Source organism: Saccoglossus kowalevskii, chromosome 6 (genome assembly GCF_978046115.1).
Source record: "Saccoglossus kowalevskii chromosome 6, keSacKowa6.1, whole genome shotgun sequence".
Classification (NCBI taxonomy): domain Eukaryota; kingdom Metazoa; phylum Hemichordata; class Enteropneusta; family Harrimaniidae; genus Saccoglossus; species Saccoglossus kowalevskii.
In genome coordinates, this window is record NC_140646.1 from 30,487,077 (window position 1) to 30,507,485 (window position 20,409).

At 34.0% G+C, this 20,409-nt stretch overlaps 1 protein-coding gene across 4 annotated transcripts in view; it reads left to right on the forward strand.

Moving 5' to 3' along the window:
• LOC100377600 (puratrophin-1-like) overlaps positions 1–20,409 on the forward strand; it is a 79,577-nt gene that overhangs the window by 52,316 nt on the left and 6,852 nt on the right. For all 4 annotated transcript variants that reach the window (XM_078006370.2, XM_085500353.1, XM_085500354.1 and 1 more), the window contains exons 4-19: positions 1,053–1,250; positions 2,659–2,782; positions 3,493–3,592; positions 4,155–4,259; positions 6,453–6,569; positions 9,221–9,468; positions 10,744–10,882; positions 11,163–11,285; positions 12,115–12,306; positions 14,314–15,075; positions 15,405–15,596; positions 16,146–16,319; positions 17,162–17,392; positions 18,468–18,716; positions 19,688–19,865; positions 20,151–20,267. In XM_078006370.2, coding sequence (XP_077862496.2) covers positions 1,053–1,250; positions 2,659–2,782; positions 3,493–3,592; positions 4,155–4,259; positions 6,453–6,569; positions 9,221–9,468; positions 10,744–10,882; positions 11,163–11,285; positions 12,115–12,306; positions 14,314–15,075; positions 15,405–15,596; positions 16,146–16,319; positions 17,162–17,392; positions 18,468–18,716; positions 19,688–19,865; positions 20,151–20,267 — 3,249 coding nt within the window. The remainder of the gene's footprint in view (positions 1–1,052; positions 1,251–2,658; positions 2,783–3,492; positions 3,593–4,154; positions 4,260–6,452; positions 6,570–9,220; positions 9,469–10,743; positions 10,883–11,162; positions 11,286–12,114; positions 12,307–14,313; positions 15,076–15,404; positions 15,597–16,145; positions 16,320–17,161; positions 17,393–18,467; positions 18,717–19,687; positions 19,866–20,150; positions 20,268–20,409) is intronic.

A 20,409-nucleotide genomic window follows, 5' to 3' on the forward strand; every position in this document is an offset into this window, starting at 1 on the left:
ACCAAACACACAGGTCAATACACACATACATGTCTTACCGGTACCCTCGTTGTAATGACACGCATTGGATTAACTTTTAATATAGTTGAATTAACTTTTAATATAGTTGCTATATGAACTTGATTAAAATGCATTCCTATATAGGGTTGCCTTGAATATCCTGTGACTTAACAGAAATGTTTGCATAGCTTAGGTTTAGTAAAGGGGGCAGGTATGGTGCAATTATATTAATATTATATAAATTGAACCATACCTTCTCCCCTTTACTAAACCTAAGCTATGCAAACTTGACCCAAATTTGATTAAATATTAATATAAATTATTAAAGTGAGGGTCGTCACAATGTAGGTCCTGTTGTCACAAGTATGTGTAAAGTTAAATTGAAGTCATCACAACATTGGTACATGATCACCTACCCCAATCAATCTCACATGCTGTACTAATAGGCTTTCAATGAGTAGATTACACATGTCAAATAAAGACAGCCATTGCTTCTATCTTTTTACTCCAAATTCAAATAATCCAAATTATTGAACCAATTTATCGGCTTTGATGATGCTGGCATTATACGGTTCTTTACATTTGACTTTGCAATGTACATAATGATACTGTACCTTCTGGTCATTGCTTTGGTTTTTCCATACTTCCACTTAGTATTTATATTTACTTAAACAACGTGGACCTACTTTAGTGACAATGCTTCCTTTAGGTAAGTCGGTCTTTTGAAGATCTTACCTATCACTATGTAGTGAGATCTACTTGACAGGTACGATGCATTGTCATATTGCACGTAGTATCCGGTGTATGTTACCGCTTCACAGCTGTGAAACGTTAATTGTGATATTGAGTATAGCATATGAAATCTATAAATTTACCTATTTCCAGTAAATATGAATTAACACTAAATGTACGCATTGTTTATTCAAGATTATATCTCATATGTATATGATGGGTTTGTTTTTAAGGAAATTTTTTTTTTTAAATAACTACAAATGTGATATTATTTGTTATATTATAATCTCTTGTATTCATCTGTGTTATTATATTTTCAGGCATCAGATCACCTGATCAAGTCGAACCAATATTCGGTGCTAATTCAACCACTGCAACAGCTGGCATTGACTTAACTGACTCTGCCTACACGCCGAATAATGGCGGTTGTGGCGGTGGAAATAACGGAGCACCTAAACCTCTGCAAATGCTTGAAGTGAATTTTGAAGTACTTCATTCGGGTGCTGCTGTTCTTACAGGTAGGTGTAGACATGTGTAGTTTAGGTTTGTCAAACTCAGCTTACTCCGAATATATAAATGTTCCAGATTTTGGTTTTATACGCCGTTGAACTGTGTAGTTAAGCTGCGTCGTGTAAACACAAGTGACATTCAGATTCCCATAAACACGAATGAGAAGTAGGTCTTCTTGAATTATAATAAATATACATGTACAAAAATATGTTTTGTATACACTGCAGATTCAGGTATTAATATTTCTTTGATTTTCATAAAATACTTGACTGAATTTTTATTATAGATGGTATAACTTACACATTGTTCATAAACACTATTAGTAATGGTTCCATCATGGCTGCCACACCAACAGGAAATGACATCGTCATGTTTCTTTCACATTTCATTGCCCTTTATAAAGTGTTTGTGTTTTGTATTTTTATTATTAAAAATTTACAGACTGTCCACTGTTTGTTGAAATTTTTACCCCAGTTATGGCTTAGATTAATTACAATGAAAACCAACAGAAGCCAGAAATATTAATACAGTGAAACCTGTTTAAAATGACCAAAAAACTGGAACTATATGTTCAGTATATGAGTTATTGTTAGAGAAAGAACTGGAAAAGTGTTTAGTTTATAGGTTATTGGTGAAGAAGGGACTAGAAAACACAGGTTTTTTTCTATTTCTTTACTACTTGAATTACAATTATTACAGTTAGTTGGCCCTGGCCCCTTGTGGAACAAAGTCCTTGAATTTAATGAAACTATAGGATTATTTGTAAATTACTACTGCGGCAAACATCAAAGGAAGTGGGATGATGTTCCATATCACGTCTACTGAAATAAGTTCAGAAATTACTTTATTTTTGTTTTTCTTTCATCCTCAGGTAAGTTTTTTGTATGCTAAATTTATTTGAAAAAAAAATGTTGTTTGGAACTTAGCAACGTACAATTGAAGAGCACAAACACATGTATGTTATAAATTCAAAACAACCCTCGTAAAGCATGTGCAATGATGTAACAATAAACAAAAAGAATAAAATATAATAGTGCATAAATGATTCACATAATGCAGGCTCCAGCCCCCAGGTCTAGCAAATCCAATCATTTGAAAAAGTCAAAATAATTTGGGGGAGAAAGGTCGGGAACATAATTAAAATATATATACCTCCCTCCTAATTGTTAGCATGTACATCATTAATCCTGCAAAGGATCAGTGAAACCAATGTAATGAATGGTTTTGAGTATGATTACGTTTTAATCTGCTCCAAATGTTGCCATGTGCAATTCATTCAGCTCATTTGGTTATACTCCAGATATTATGATTGACTCCAATTAATAATTCACTGCACAAAATTAAAAAAAAATATATTTTAAATATCAACATTTTCTGATTAGATTTCTAAGATAATTCTTCTTGTATCAATTCCAGGTGCGAGAGACTCGCGAGGTGGTGCAGTGTTAGAGATTTACACAAATAATCATATATGGCGACTTCTTGAATGCTGTAGTGAAGAAATCACAAAAGTTTTTATGTACTATTACGGTATTCCCAGGTAAGTTATAGTGTAAGAACAACTTTTGTAGCAAAACAATTAAGAATTCATAAATGGGTAGAATATTGAATAAATTACAGAAAGGCTTATGAATCTATAAACTTCATTGAACCTGATTGTTACCATACAGTATAAAATAGAATGCCAACTCTAACAACGTCAGAATCCAGGAACAAGTATAAAATTCTGGAAAAACAAACCAGACAAACACAACACAGTACAACATGGTCAATTCAGGAAGAGATACATGGGTCTCCTGAAAACAAACCAAAATGTGATATCAAGTGTTTCGAAAAGAATGAGCACATCCCGCCTCATTGCGCTACTCACCACATACCTGCCTATATAAAGGGATATAGTTAGCTCAGTTTATTGGATCACGAATGCCCTTCGCATATGATTTATTGCATTGATTTGTATAAGCTTGTAAGTGGTTACATGCTACTTGAAATCTTGTTAACATGGTTTATTTTAATTTTATTTGTACCATGGCATGTTTAACGCTCAGCCAATTACATTTATTTTAATAATAAAATTGAAAACAGGTGACAAACACGGAACTTTGTAACAAGTGCTCATTGGTCAGTTCGAGTACCGTAACGTTATTAAACCAAGCTTAAAATTAGTTTTCAAAGTCTTACTCATACAAAAAATATTTACTTTGCTCACTTTTTACCTGTAACAACTATGATGATATTATTTCACTCAAGGGAACAAATACAGCAACGAGGCTTGAGTGTTATTGTTGACGCAAGGGGAGCATCTACGTCAGTGCTTGAAGTACTTGTAGATTCTCTTTATCTTTTACAGGTAAGTAAGAGTGCCCTCTATCGACATCCACTCTCTATTTCAATTAAGTAATGGATTATCTGATTGGTCAGTTATAGCTCTATGGCTAATTGCCAGCCATTTACACAGTGTGCGTGTTGCTGTGCACTAGTCCCCAGTCATAACTTTCTACTTGTATTGTCCCGTGATCTGAGCAAGACGCAAACAACCCAACGTTAGTCTGACCTTGTACCGAAATGTGAAGAATGCATGTTTTTTTCAACAAACTGGTAAAAACGTTTATTTTTATCTTTTTTTACCCCCAACTTTGTTAAGCAGGAATGTTTTTTGCAATATTACTCTAACCTTACTTATCTTTGTTTTATAAACAATAATAGGTTGACGTGACATTCTCTCATTTGCCTTTTAACTTACTACCAAGCGTAACTCTCGTAAACAAATACCGTTCCATTCAGAGTTCTACTCAGAGTCTTAGCTGTCATGAACTGTGGGTAATTTCTCAGCTCAGCATTGTGTATTCTGTCATAATTTTAAGTTGGTTTTATATAATGTAATTTTGTGATTTTTTTTTTTTTTAATTCAGAATAACAGGTCTGGTGCTATTAATACAGTTTATGTTTTATTAGAAGCCAAATCACCATTACTCTATCTCAATTCAACACTATTTAAACCTCAAGTAAATTTCAAGGTAAGAGATTCACTTAAATAATGAACCCCAAATAATGAAGATCATTTTTTCAAGTCAAACTATTGTAAACAGCTCCTATCAAATTCAAGTCAACGGCTTTTAGTTTACTACATTGCCCGAAATTGGAAGTTCTTCAAACAGACTGCCAATCAACTGTCCTTGCATGGCAGACATTGGTGTATGTAATATGTTAGCACACAACAATGGGTGAACCACTCAAATTACATTTCCCCATTTCCCATGAGGCACTAGTGTAATTTCAGAGATTTTTGAGCCGTTAAAGGCTTTTCATTATATTGTAAGTGATATTGGGTGTTTTGAAAATTATAGAAAATGGGAATAAAATTTGCATTATTTTTAAAATTTTTCTTCTTAGATTATATTTGTTGACTAAAGCGTGAATACATGTAAGTCTTGAAGTCGTATATTATGATTGATAGAGTACTTTTTGTTGTCCTAAATTATTTCAAAAATAGTAAAAATAATTGCAATCTTTAGCATTGTGTTCTATGGAATTATTTGAAAAATATGAGGAAGTTTCTCAAAATACGTCACTGTAAACCAGAAACGAATGATATTTCATGATTTATGGCTAACGTCTGAATGTTTCTACTTTAAACCAATTTTGCTACTAGGAATGTTTATATCTTGACGTTTTTATGTCACTCATAAAGACAAAAATTTGTGAATGTCACTGACACACTGCATCATGGGACAGCAGCAAAATCTTCACTGACTGCTAAACTTTACAAAATTAAAGTAGTTTACAGTATTGATCTCCAGACATCGTTTTTCACTTCGTGAACTTAATTCTATTTTTAGACGACCCCGTTTTAATAATCAAAACCAAAAGGTGGTAACCTTTTATAAATAGTTTTCCCTTTCCAAAAACTCCCAGTGTCACACAGGATGGCCCATTAATTACAATAAGCTTATGAACCATATATGTTATATTAGTAGTGTCTATAAGATTACGTAAATTACAGAAGTTTGCCTGTCAACAAAATAAGTATGTAAATTACGGGGGTTTGTCTCAAACAAAGTAAGTTTTAATTTAATGATCCAGTGTCCAATAAAGGAAACTTTTGGTTATGTGCACTAAATACTGTAAAATACTTTATTTTCGCTTGGAATTAATTTTTGCTGAAGAAATGATTCAGTGAAAATAAAATCCAGCGAATATACCTTTTTCCGTATATTTTACATTCATTTCATGAAAAATCAGTGAAAATAAATTCTATACAAAACACCTAAACTCTTTTCAGCAAAAAATTAATTCCAGCTAAAATAAAGTATTCTACGGTAATTTAAATCTGCAGCAGGTGACAGTTCCCAGCAATTAACAGTCAGTGTTGTCTTTTCTAACATTTTTTGCAATGAGCATACAGCTAACTTTGCATCCAGTGCAACTTTGTCTTAAAAACTATATTTTATATGCGAAGTTTGTGTGACCATCTTCCAGTTTAATGTGTCATTTTGGAGTCAATTAGGGCCAATCAACATAACCATCCAATCATTTATTTTTTCATTCTGTGGTTTTTGCCCAAAGAACAGTGGCCTTCCTAATGAGTTTGTGGCACACTCAGTGCATCAACCACTCCACTACACTACATGTGATCTATTTCTTTAGATATTATTGTTCATTAAAATTTAATTCATTCCCGGTTCTCTGTCCATGGTACAGTGCGTAGTTTTCATAGAAGGAAAAAGATAAAAAGGAACATTCCATGCAAGTTTTCTTTTTTGAAAACAAATTCCACTTTGATGAATATTAACCATCTTAACCAATAAATTATAAAATCTCGTGGCAGTTTTATTAAATCAATACATATTTTGATGTAGAAGAACTTAAAGAGCTCAACTATCTTGATTTGATACCTATCAATAAAGTTACACAATGACTTTATTTCAAGGTCAATATGTACAACATTAACATACAATGTAAATCCAACATGGCTGAATAGTAGAAATCAGCCTGCATAAAAATTCAAATACACCTAGTGTGTTTTCCCAGTAATATATTTGTAACCGAACACTCCATGTGTTGACATTTTCCCTCCAGTGTGTTTAATACTTATATGGCCTTTCCCTGACCTCCATTAATGTACACAACTCTGTATTGTATAATTAGACAAATTCTCTGCAAGCCTGGTCATATTTTTAGCAACCGTTTTGCTCTCTTCGTCATTGCAGTTTGAACTGTTGTCGTCGGTGGAAGCGCTGAATAAATTCATTCCATGCCATCAAGTGACCAGCGAGTTCAGCGGTACTTATCCATACAATCATGAGGATTGGATTAGGTTTCGGATGGTAAGCAACTTTTCATCATTTCTCTGCATATTTTGAAAGTCACCTAACTAAATTCCTATTGATGTTTTCTTCTATGGCGATTAATAGCAAACCGGGATGTTTTGATTAATACATGGGAAAGTATTCCGATAAGGTCTCTAGTCTCAACTACATTGTTTTATGCATGATTTAGGTCTGGAGTTTTAAATTGGATAGTTGTGTAATTTCAAAACACATGTACAATTATTATCTCAGTAACAACAGATAACAATTTCGGGAATATTCGTAAGCCTGGATTTTAAACAAAAGCCTAAAATTCAGAGATTGCCCCATGACACTATTAGGAAACTAAAATGCCTATTTCCATTACAAGTCATAACTAAAGCTTATTTGATACAAACTACTACAATATCAACAGCAGTGATTTTAAGGAAACACCAGAAACTGCTTTATGTTTTGTGCACACAGTGTTGTAGACCCCTGAAAATTTTTTACTACAAATTTTTTTTTATAATTTTTCAAAACGATTGCAGATTATCGTAGTTCCTTTAGGAATACATTATCTTTGTGATTTTATTAAAACTTTCATTATAAGAGAGAAGCCTAGACGTCTTTAAAACAAAGCTTTGTATGCTGTGTATGATACCGGGTACTAACATTTTGAAAAGTTGACAATTAAAAACTCTGGGAGAGGATATGATATAAAACTACTGAGCAAAATATTTGTTTTCCTATTCTTAGTTTTCGTTTTTTTCATGGTGCCGTAAATATTAGTTTTGCTTTTCTCAGTCAAATGTGTATATATTTTGTTTATAATTTTTTTCCTGTGAATCCATGCCACCCCCTTGAGTTTCTCATAGTCACCCCCCCCCCCGGAGTTTCTCATACACATCCCTTTACATGCAAGTAAACCAAAATTATTTCACCACGTTTGCAACTTTGCCCATTTCCTCCAATGAAATGACTCCACCCATGTTTGCCTGCATGTCATAGGTTATCAAGCTTGAAGCCCTGAAATACATTCAAACTCTGCCAGTATCATCTTACAGCTATAACTGTACACTAATGGTGATGTGATGATCTATATATCGTGACTTCATTACACATTATTGATGTGTTACAACATGCACCCTAGTGTTATCTTTTAATCCCAGCAAAATTGTTTGGCACCCAGTGTCAAAAGATATGACATCTTTGAAAGGATGAACTGATAACAGTTTTAAATCCAGAGATATGGGGGACAAGAATTATAATTGCATATTACAGCGTATGCCATGGTGGGAGTGTGTACAAATCCTTTGCAATCTGAGAAGTCGCTGGGCTGGTGTGGCTTGTTAGCTTGTGTATATATCTGGTAGTGACACTTATGTGTGGGCTTTGAATAAGAACACAACATTCAGCACCATCTATGAACCTCATTGATGGTGCTGAACATTACCTTGCATAAAACGTAAACTGCAATTGACCTCACTGTGAGGACTTGTGTGTTGTGGAATACGGAAAATTGGCCCGAAGCATGCGCATGTGTACGCAACATTTTAAAGTCCATTTATTAATAGAAAGCATTTATTATGAAATGCCAGAATCACGTGAACCCAATCTGTCTATTGTGGTTATTTGAAAACTATAAACGTTTTCTATCATACTAAACTGGTCATCAAATTTAACAAGTGTCTGGTTTTTACACTGTTCACCAATGTGAGTGTTGGCAAGCCTAAATAAATTTTGATTGTATATAGCACCACCGGTGGCTGTTCCCGGCTCCATGCATCTAGAAATAGCGTTGTTTTACTGCAACAATTCCAATGCTATCATTGACTGTGTTTAAAATAACGAAATTGTCTCCCAACTCACATTATTTGTTTATTTATCCTTAACATTTTTTTTCAAATACTTTGCATTGTAATGAAAAGTATGATTTGGTTTAAAAAATTGATATCAGAATTTACTATATTTACTATTAACATTTCACAAAACATTTCAGTGTCTGAAATTTGTACTGGGTGATTTATTATGCAAATTAGTCATTCTCCCAAATTCTGTTTTATAGTTGCTCAGGAAGGTCAAAGTTCCTGGGGTTTTGTTTTGTTTTGTTTTGTTTTGTTTTTCCATGACAATTCCTCACTCTTTGATTCTTGTTTATCAACAAGTGTCTTGGCTGTTTATACGAAAGTTTTTTTGTTCTCTTGTAGTAACATGTCAAATAATGTGTCAGCCTCACAATTAAACACATTTGGCATCTATTCTTAAGAACTGAAAACTGTCTGAAATGAAAACATCCCAATGTTTTTTGATAGATAAATACACTACCTATAGTGTGAAAATTTCAAATCAAATTAACTAAAAAAGCACTCCGAACTAATCTTCCTTCACCAACTCAAGAACCAAAAGGGAGATAATGCCAATTTTTGAAGCATAGTCATATAGTGTCTTCTTATTTTTAAATCAGCTGAGTGTTTCACTTGAGACAAAGCTCCAAAATGTAAACAACACTGTTCAAATGGAAAAAATAGTTCCTTCAAACATGTATCTATATAGTACGAAGTGGAGTTGTTGTACATGAAATCATCCCTCGTACACAAGACATGACATTGTTGTAGCCCAGGTATTTTAATCCCAAAGCACAGAATTAAAATCTGAAATCATCCGACTGTCACGTTTTTCATTTTCAGAATGTGGAACCTTTCATGGCTGGTTGTCGAGGAGCTGCCAAATTCATTATTAGTATAACAAAAGAAGTAGCTAACATTGAGAAGCCTGAAAGCGCACAAGACACCATCTATCTCATAGAGAAGCTGGAGAGGAAGATACGGGGAGTCTACGAAGACTCGCGACTTGTTGGTCTCCAGTCTGAAGGAGACGCTATTTTAACAAGGTTAAGAAATGAGCACACGCTTTTAGCACAGGCTGAAGATTTCAGGTAATATTTTGTTTTTATATATATAGTTTTTCCTTATAAAATTACCATTTTGTTTATTTTAGGGTGAATTTTTGTATCATTGGCATTATCTGGCCATTAAATCATGAAAATTTCCAACAGTAAATCCAAATCATTCAAAAATTAACTCGACTTATACTTATAAAAACTATTGAAAGGCAGAATTTTCCCCATCCCCTCTGACATCCCTGAAAATCAATTCCCTCTTCAATGTTCCGGAGCTCTTTACCATAAGCAATCAATCTTAATTTTCAATCTGTCCCCAGACACCTTCCTTGGGGCAATGGTATATCCCAACACTTCAACAATGACACACCTCTGTCATTGTCTAGTCTGTGGTACATCCCCTATGCAGTTCACAATAGGAGGGTTTTTTACGAGGATTCGGTGTAAATTGTATTATAATACTCTTGGTGCAGTGGGCGGAGAAATGATTTACACAGTCCCAAAGAAGACTGATGTATCATTTACATATGTATATCATCACTGCCATTGAGTCCTCCATTAAATTAACTGAACCCTGACAATTGCGCATTTGGTTTGACTCTGTGATTACACACACTGGTTTACTTCCATGATGTATGAGAACTAAAACCTTTGATCTGGTAATCTGGCGTCCAGGTGTACACAAACTAAGCGTCTGATCCACCGAAGTGTTCACGTGTTCATCAGTTGGGATAAGATACAGCTATAATGCCGTTTTTACTTCGGTTCACACATCTTTGGTCTTACTGGATTTTGATTTTTACTCACCCTTAAAACTTAAATGTCTGTTTTACATGTTTGAGTTTATTCTTTGTAAGTACATTTTCACTTACTGCATGTACAAGAAAATGATTTACTAATGCTTTATGTTGTGTTGATACATGTTCTACGATTGATTAGATCTGTTCAATGACTATTTCCTAATTTATTCTTAGCCATCCTGCTACTGTACCTCTGAGCACAAGCCCTTTTCACGTGCAGTCACCCCCCCCTTCCCAATATTCTTGATCTTATTCTAAAATGCTCTTTTATAAATGTCCTTCAATGTTGTGGGGAGCCAGATGTTGTACAAGGACTACCACAGCACCTATACTAATGCAGTTAACTTTTCTGTAACACGTAACTATTGTGGTTATATTGTTTCCATTTCATTGGTTCATAATTAGATAATAATCTGCCATGAAAATCATCACAAAAACCTCTTAATTAACCCTGTCTCGTTAAAGTTAACAATATTGATTATTCCTTCATGTTTATCTCTGCGTGTTACAGGGACTCTTTACAAAGTGTCACAATGCTGTACAATCAGATCCACGAAGTTGTTACAACTTTAGACGGTTTAGCCGCTACTAAACACTCCCAACTCGAACAACACTTACAGTTGAAACTTTTCGAGGAGGAATCAGCCAAGGTGAGAAATAAGAATATTTTATAAATATTTTTAATACAATACCATATTTTCTCTATTATTAGCTCATCACCTTACATAAATGACGGAGATGATAATGGTTTATGTACATTTCAGTAATTGCAGCAAATACAGTTGTCTAAGCTTTTTATTTAAACTCTTTAGCCATTTTTTCCCTGTTAAATTTATTTCACTGGTAATGATTGGCTAATCACAGATTACTTTTGGCATTTCACCCAATAGGAATGCGTGTTACAAATCAAACTTTTGTTCTCTTTGACAGATTGCCACGTGGGTCTGCAATGATGGGGAATCATTTCTTAACAGAACGGTTGTTGTTGGCGAATCATTATCAAGCATTAAAGCCACACAACGCGACTTTGAAGAGTTTTACTTTGAGGCTATGGTAAAGAAATCTTGTTTTTACTTTTCCCATCTCAAATGGTTAAAGTGTTAACCACGAATTTAGCAGTTGACCTACTGGCATCAGAGAACAATAATAATTCTGGATAGCTTTAGATGATGCAGATTTTGCAGTACTTTGCTGACCGGTGTAAATCACTTTGACAGCGTGTAAGGTCATGTATATCATTTAGTAAGATGCTAACTGGGTTTGTCAACTTGTACAACATGATGTACTAATTTATATGATCTGGTTCACTTCACAAATATTTTTTTTCAGTACAAATGTATAATATTTATTATTTTTTTTTACAGCCTAATAGTAAATTGGCATTGTTACCTTGAACTCATTGAAAATATATATTTTGACAATATTGTATCGCATACTTTCTTGTACATCATACATGTATCCCCTTGCAAATAATGGAATATTCCATCTGTATCTTTAAGGTCTTACCTTTCTGTTTAAGGCTGGCGGTGCCTTTGTTCTGAGGTCATTCTCTTTTTTCAGTTCAGTGTCATGTATTCTTGGGATGGAAATCAACAAAACATGTTTGTGATTGGGTTACTGACTCTTGAACTCCAGTCATTGCTATTTATGTATTCCCTTGACGATTCCTTGACATGATTACTACAAATTACATGTTTCTTGATAACAAACAGGAGACGACTTTCCTCTGGTGAAAGGAGACCTAGTCTATTATTTAGACCAAATATAAAGTTTTCTTTTCAAAAAGTGTCCAAACAAATCTAGAAAATCGAGGGTCAAAAGGGTCAAAGTTCAATGTGTTAATAATTTGCTATTTAAATTAAGTAATGTTGTTATTCCGTAGAAACACATAAGTCAAGGAGAGGACCTGTTAGAAGAAGCTAGTATGTTAGTGCAGTCGGGACATTATGAGTCAACTGGAATTAAAGACCAAGCTAAGACGTTGAAACAGCATCTAAGGTCATTTATCAAGAATGTTGAAGATAGACGAGAGCTAGTGGAAGACATGTTAACTCTCTACACCAATCTCACTCAGGTGAAAATGAATACATTTAATTTTTATTTCTATAAATGTGAACTATTTTAGGCATTGTAAGCGTTTTCCAGGACAATATTTCACAGAAGCCATTTCCACTTTGTACCTTAAGGATCCCAGTGAAATTTTCACTATTATAAGTATTTGGTGATTTACTGGCAAACATTTGCCTCTCATGGTGATTCACTGTGCTTTTAAACATTTTTTGTGTGTACCGTGTACCTCCAAAATTTAAAATTTCTATGAATGTCTTTTGAATCTTTAGAACGAGGAGTCAGTGACTTTCAGCTGGGTCCTAGAAATTCACTGACTTTTACTCGGGTCCTAGAGGGTCGATTAATTTTGCTAAATTTTATTATCACGATTTCCTAAAATTATTAAAAATGATAATTGATTGCAGTGAAAATCAAACTGTTTATAGTACCTTGTACAGTACGTGCGTGCTAAGAACTCGTTCTGTGTAAATGACAATATTAGTTTAGTGACTTTTGAAGGTCTGTCTTTGAGTATAATGTCATGGTAACAATCTGATAACTGTGTCTGTATGAACACATCACCTCCACAGCCATACCAAAATCAATGGGGAAAACAGGACATCAGCAGACAACGTTAAATGCTAATGTGGGTAAATTGAAGACAAATTTTGTTTTCCGTGTTTTTAGTAATGACTGTGGTAATGCTGTGCATCTTGCATCATGGGAAAATTGTGTTTAATTCTCATGTTTGCATATTAAGTCAAGTGATTTATATTTTCCAACTTTTTTTCTATATTGCCTGCAGATTGAAAAATCTGTTTTGCAATTTATATACTGTAGAATACTTTATTTTCGCTTGGAATTTATTTTCGCTATTTTCGCTAATAGGATGATTCTGTGAAAATAAAATCCAGCGAATATACTTTTTTTCCCCTATATTTCACATTCAACTCGTCAAAAATCAGTGAAAATAAATTCCATACAAAACACCCAAATTGTCTTTTCAGCGAAAATTAATTCCAGCTAAAATAAAGTATTTCACAGTATGCCAATTGTATAAACCAGTCAATTTTCAACACTGTAGATTTTCACTATTTTATAATCATGAGGTCATTCATGATTTCAAACAACATCTTTTTTATCCCTGTTTGAAAACAAAACTACATGTTTCTCTGTGACAGATTTCTGCAATTTTTTCAACAAAGTTTTTAGAAAATTCTTAAATATTATGAGGTCAAAATACAATTAAATGCAAGTTAAAACAAATTGTTCAACATATTCATTTAATCATTCCTTCACATTGGTAGAGTGAACGTGATAGTGATACAGGAAATTAGGTAACCTTGCCAAAGGCTGTTACTTGTGTCTTCAGTGTTTCTCAAGAAAGTTCTGAAAAAATTTGTTTTCATAGAAAAAAAAAGGACTTCAAGTTTATTTGTAGGGAAAGAATAAAGTTAACACATAGAAGGTCGTGTTCTCTTTTATATGAGGTCATCAATGTGAATTTGTTTTGTTTATTTTGGTATAGAAGTTACCTTTTGTTGTATACGGTAGTATTCATTCATCAGTGTACCAGACTTGGTACACATGTACATGTTACTCATATGTTGTTATGTATAGAGTATGTCATTGGCTGTTTCAGGTCATGTGATGATTCCCATACTTTGCATAGACAAATCTGAATTCTCAATACCGAATATTCGAAATGCAGTCGTCATGAAATTGTTTCTTTATCACTTCTGTCTTCAGTACAGGTTCTGGAACACCAAATCTAGCAAAAGAGCATCTATTTGAGGCCTAGCTTGACCTTTTTTCCCCAGAACAATACTTTTATGCGATTTAATTTTCACTGCTAGAATGTTTGAGATTTCATGAATACAAAATTTCTGAATTGTCTGTTACTTTCAGTCTTACTGACCGCCAGTGACATTTTTGCCGCTACAAAAATTTGGTGTTTTTCTCTAGGTTGCGAAATTTTAATTAAAATATTTTACAAACATGCAGCTTACTATTCTTGTGTTTAATTTCGTAGGCAAGTGATTGGGCACAGCTAAGTATGAAATACCTGGTGGTGTTAGACATGGATGGGTGTGTTTCCAGGGAAGACTGCCAACAACTCAGGAAGAAATTAGAGCAGCATTTACGGCAACATCCAGTGATTACTGAGGAACAGTTTCTGAAGATGAGGAAACTTGCTGATAAACACAATTACGCGAAATGTTTAGATGTAATCAACGAAGTACAGGAGCGGTGTCGAGATACTGAACAACTTGTGAATAGGAAGATAAAGAGTCTTGAACGACTCAAAGAACAGCTGAGACTGGATAAAGTCAAAAAGAAACTCTGTGATGAGTACAAGGAACTAGACATGAGAGATAGAGTGAGACCCGATCAAAGGACACCTAAGGGTGAAAATATGCGGCGACATACAACTGCAAGGTCTGAGGGGGCAAGCCCCAAAAGTGTTTGTTCTGATTCGCGACATAAATACAGAGACTCGTCACTTGGAAGTAGTGCTTCTGAGGATTCAGGAATATCAGAAAATAATAGAACTACGCCAAAAAAGACACAAAGGAGATCGAGTGAAAGTAATGTTAAATCCAACTCCAGTACCCCGGATCATTCGGTACTTAGGAGGATTGTGAAAGGACGATCGTCAGTATCGCCAAGACATACGGTATCGGCAACACCGTCTGGAAAATATCAGGATATTGATATGCGAAGTGATGGCACTGGTGACAATGATGGTTTGTCGGATTTAGAAAATGATGATGCTTTTCCCTCCGAGCTTCAGGTATGTGACCAAAATGATGATATCCATTCTTAAATTAAGTAATTTGCTGCAAACCAATTTTACCCGCAAACGTAATTTTTCCAGAATTCTGAATTCTTCTTTTGAGTCAACTGATTAATTCAATGTCTTCTCATTTGTAGATGTGAACTTCAATACAATGACCCCCACCCCCACTCTCTCAATACCATCTACCGGTAATACTTTTGTTTACATGACTGAAGAGACAAATATGTGTGGCTGTATGCTTGTAATCAGTCTTGGGTTCTAACTAAAATGTTTTTTGCGTCGATCTGATCTTCACATATTTTTTTCCAATTAATTAATTAAAGAACGATTGGACACCTGGTGATGTAAACAGTCATTTACATAAATCCGAAAGTCTTCCCTCCTCCATCCGGTTAGACAGTGGCCTTAATCTTACAGAAGAAGAAAGGAAAAGACGAAAGAAAATGACGCATATAATGGGAGAGTTATTACAAACAGAACGGGACTATGTCAGGGCTCTTGACTATATTAAGAAGGTAATAATGCTAATGATGATTCAACATTGTACTCGAGAGAACAGTACACGAATGCACCCCAGTTGTCGCACTGTGTTCAATGTGGATCCCATGCAAGGCGAAATGTGCATGTGTGCCATGCTTTGATTTACTTATAGTCGCTTGTCATTTAGAACACTCTCATTCGCTTAGAGGGTATAACACACTGGGTAGTGAGATGCAGCTTTGCACCATGCTGTAGTCAAGGCGACAAACTCGTATTCATAAGAGGGGAGTGGGATAACATACGATGATATTTAAGAGTTACTGAATATTTGTATTTTCAATTGGAATTTATTGCTACAAATTAACCAGTTATGAAAATAGTTTTCTCAATTTCTAAGTGATAAATATATATTACAAACTTTCAGTTGTCAATTTCAGTTGCTGGTGGTTATTGAAGAGACATGTTTTTAGATTACAGGTGTTTGGATTTAGAGATGCATTCAAGTCACAGTTTTTAGAGAAATGAATGCTCATAATCCCATTAAGATACTTATCTTGGATTCTCGGTTATCTTTTCATTCACAGAATTATTTCCCCGAAATGGAACGAGAGGACATTCCACAACCACTGCGTGGTCAAAGAGGCATCGTGTTCGGCAATATTGAGAAGATATATGATTTTCACTATAGATATTTCCTGCATGAGTTGGAGGAATGTAGAAGTGCTCCGCTACTAATATGCCATTGTTTTCTGAAATACGTGAGTAAATTAAATTATTAGTCTTTAGTGAGACAGAGTCCGAAAACAAGGACTGGAAATTTCACCGCTATGCGTGCATTCGTCTGTGTATCGATCTACACATGTCGTTCGGACATGCCAAGATAAGTCGTAATCAAACTTTACACATACATCATACATCTTGAATATGTGGCCATTTATTTTGTGACCTAGAGTGATTCACGATGGTCAACTGACAGCTATTTTAGTTTTAAAAAAAAATTTAAATGAAGAACTTTTGCTCAAATTATATTTGTGCTTGGATGGATTTTGTTCAAAGATGGTGTATACATTGTACATTATGGAAACCCTTATGTACTTCACTTTTTTTTGCAGATTAAAATTCACAATGGCTGATTGGTGGCCATTTTGTGAACAATTCATTACAATATATTTTTAAAAGTTTAAATGTTATCATGAGAATAGCATGCTTGCTGATAGTAATAATTTAATAATCTAATAAGAAAGGAAACGACAATGAACAAATTTTTGCTCTGTGTGATCATTTGCATTTGGTGACTAAATTCTTTTTCTGTTATACACTACACTATTGTGTCGGATGTAAACAAAGAAAGTGTTTGAAAAAAAAATGTGACGTCAATATTCTGAAATGACAGTCTTCCTCTAGTAAGAGAAATTTTGAACATTCGAATTAGTGCAAATAAGCTAATAAAGTGAATCTGTATTTATTATTCTAGTTGTTTGATGTTAAAACTAGCTACAAAACAATGGTCAATTTTGATCCCTGTTATGTACATACTAATTGTGCCATGTCGACTGTCATAACATATATTTGTGTATTAAATGTATAATTCTTTCCACAGAAAAAGGAGCTGAATTTATATGCCTTATACAACAAAAACAAACCCAAGTCAGATGCTCTATTAGCTGAATATGGATCATTCTTTAAAAGCAAACAGAAAGAGTTAGGAGATAAGATGGACTTGGCCAGTTATTTACTGAAACCAACCCAGAGAATGGGAAAATATGCGTTGTTACTTAAGGATCTTATTAAAGAGAGCCCAGAAACAGAACCCGAGTTACAAGATCTTAAGGTGAAGTGTAATTTAGTAATCATACTCATTTTCTCAAAAAGAAACTGGCATATACAACTAAAATCGATTCAGCTTGACAGCTTAACATAAGCAGCATGTTTAGTCTGGTGATTTACTGAAAGAATAAGTGGAAACTTTGCAAAGGTACAACCAGGGATAATATCATATAATTAAGGATCTGTCTTCAAACTGGTGGCACATATTTTTCACATATAGATGATGTTTATAATAATCACCAGTTACATTGTCTCTAACTTTCTTTGAGTCAGTGATTTATGTCTAGACATTTATTTTGATTCATTTTTAATTAAATATACAAATTTGTCACTATCAAATTACCAAACTGCACAAACTATATATAAACGACTAATTTGTCCATATACAATCTGTAAGTGGTGTAAATGAGAAACCTGTTAATTTGGCAAAAAATAAATTTTCATGAATCATAGGATATTTCATGGCATTTTGCAGTAACATCTATTCACTTGGTCTTGAGGAAAGTTAGTCACATGATTGTCTAAATTGTGAACATTTAATAGTTTACTGGATATTTAAATTTAAGCCTATGAATGTCAAAGTCAATTTTTGTCACATTTCAGAAAAACAGACCTGCATAATTTTTTCTCTATTCAAAAACAAAGCAAAATCTGTAATTTAATTTAAAATTACCTAAAATTGAAGAAAAAAAAACTATATTAAAATATGTAAAATGTTGTCTGAAAGTTTTGGCAGGAAAATTATGGTGCTCAAAATATGTAGTTGTTCTATTGAAGCGCATATACCCAGTAAATAGAATATGTTATTGTTAAATAGGACTAATTTTGACCTTAGACATACCTCTGTCATTTACCTAAGCACATGTGCCAGTAATAGAGCAGATTTCGTATTCTTAGAAACCTCACATGTGCTACTATTAGTTTAATAAATTTATAATAACGTGGTAGGTTAGTGACTGGTTTAATGCACTATAAATTCATAATATTCGATATTATAATCATTGACAGACAGGTCTGACATATAACAGTCATTTGATACAGTACTGTAATATTTATTAACATTCTTGCTACGATCACAGGCAGCCGAAGACATTGTAAAGTTTCAACTCAGACATGGAAATGACCTTCTGGCAATGGACTCCATCAAAGATTGTGACGTAAACGTGAAAGAGCAAGGGCAGCTGTTACGGCAGGATGAGTTCTTGGTGTATCATGGCAGAAAAAAATACCTCCGTCATGTTTTCCTCTTTGAAGACCTCGTACTATTCAGTAAAACCAAGAAAACCAACAAAGGGCATGATATCTACCATTACAAGAATTGTATAAAGGTATTTCATTCTGTATTCATTTCATTCATATTTGTGCTATTGGAAGTACATTCACATATGTAAATGACTCAGTGAAACATTTTTCATTTTGCATTCACATATGTAAATGACTCAGTGAAACATTTCTCATTTTGTCTTCACATATGTAAACGACTCAGTGAAACATTTCTCATTTTGTCTTCACATATGTAAACGACTCAGTGAAACATTTCTCATGGTGCATTCACATATGTAAATGACTCAGTGAAACATTTCTCATGGTGCATTCACATATGTAAATGACTCAGTGAAACATTTCTCATGGTGCATTCACATATGTAAATGACTCAGTGAAACATTTCTCATGGTGCATTCACATATGTAAATGACTCAGTGAAACATTTCTCATGGTGCATTCACATATGTAAATGACTCAGTGAAACATTTCTCATGATGCATTCACATATGTAAATGACTCAGTGAAACATTTCTCATGCTGCATTCACATATGTAAATGACTCAGTGAAACATTTCTCATTTTGCATTCATATATGTAAATGACTCAGTGAAACATTTCTCATGGTGCATTCACATATGTAAATGACTCAGTGAAACATTTCTCATGATGCATTCACATATGTAAATGACTCAGTGAAACATTTCTCATTTTGCATTCACATATGTAAATGACTCAGTGAAACATTTCTCATGGTGCATTCACATATGTAAATGACTCAGTGAAACATTTCTCATGATGCATTCACATATGTAAATGACTCAGTGAAACATTTCTCATGGTGCATTCACATATGACTCAGTGAAACATTTCTCATGGTGCATTCACATAATGACTCTCATAATGAATGTTTTTCATAGTACATTCACATATATAAATGACCCAGTGAATGTTTCTCATAACAGATGGCAGTATAAAAGTTACTTCTTTCAATATAGCAGTAACAGATACATTTCTCTTGTACCTTACCTTACAGACTGCCGATGTGGGGCTGACTGAAAACATTGGTGAAAGTGGTTTGAAGTTTGAACTATGGTTCAGGAAGAGGAAAGCCCAAGAAACGTACATATTTCATGCACCCACATATCGCATCAAACATTCATGGACGGATAACATCACTAAAATTCTCTGGAAACAAGCGTTCAGGAGTAAAGGTAAAATAGACGTGCTGAGTGTATTTGCACTTACATTTGCATGATTAGATGAGGCTATTTGCATACTATGATAGTACAGTTTGCATGTTCCTTTTTTCTTGCATGATAAATGAGTCTATTAGCATATTTTAATTGTACGTGTTCCATTGGACTATTTGTGTGTTGCCACTTGCATACTAAATGAGGGTAATTGCATATTTTGATTGTACTTGAACCATTGAATAAGGCTATTTGTACATTCTCTCACTACTTGCATACTAAATGAGCTTATTTGCATAATTATAGAATGTAGGATGGCTGAGATGCATACAATGGGCATTGGACAGAAACCCTGCATAGATATAAAACCGAGCAAAGATCAGATTAATGACCGAGCTATTGATTACGTCATGAAAGGCAGAGGTAAGCACAAGGTGGTCCTTTCATGGAATGTCTGTCAAACATAGTGCTTACACCATACATATATATTGCTAATGTCAATAGAAAATGCATTTTCTTTCCTTCATGTATCTGACAATTTACTTATTCAATATCTTGATATAAA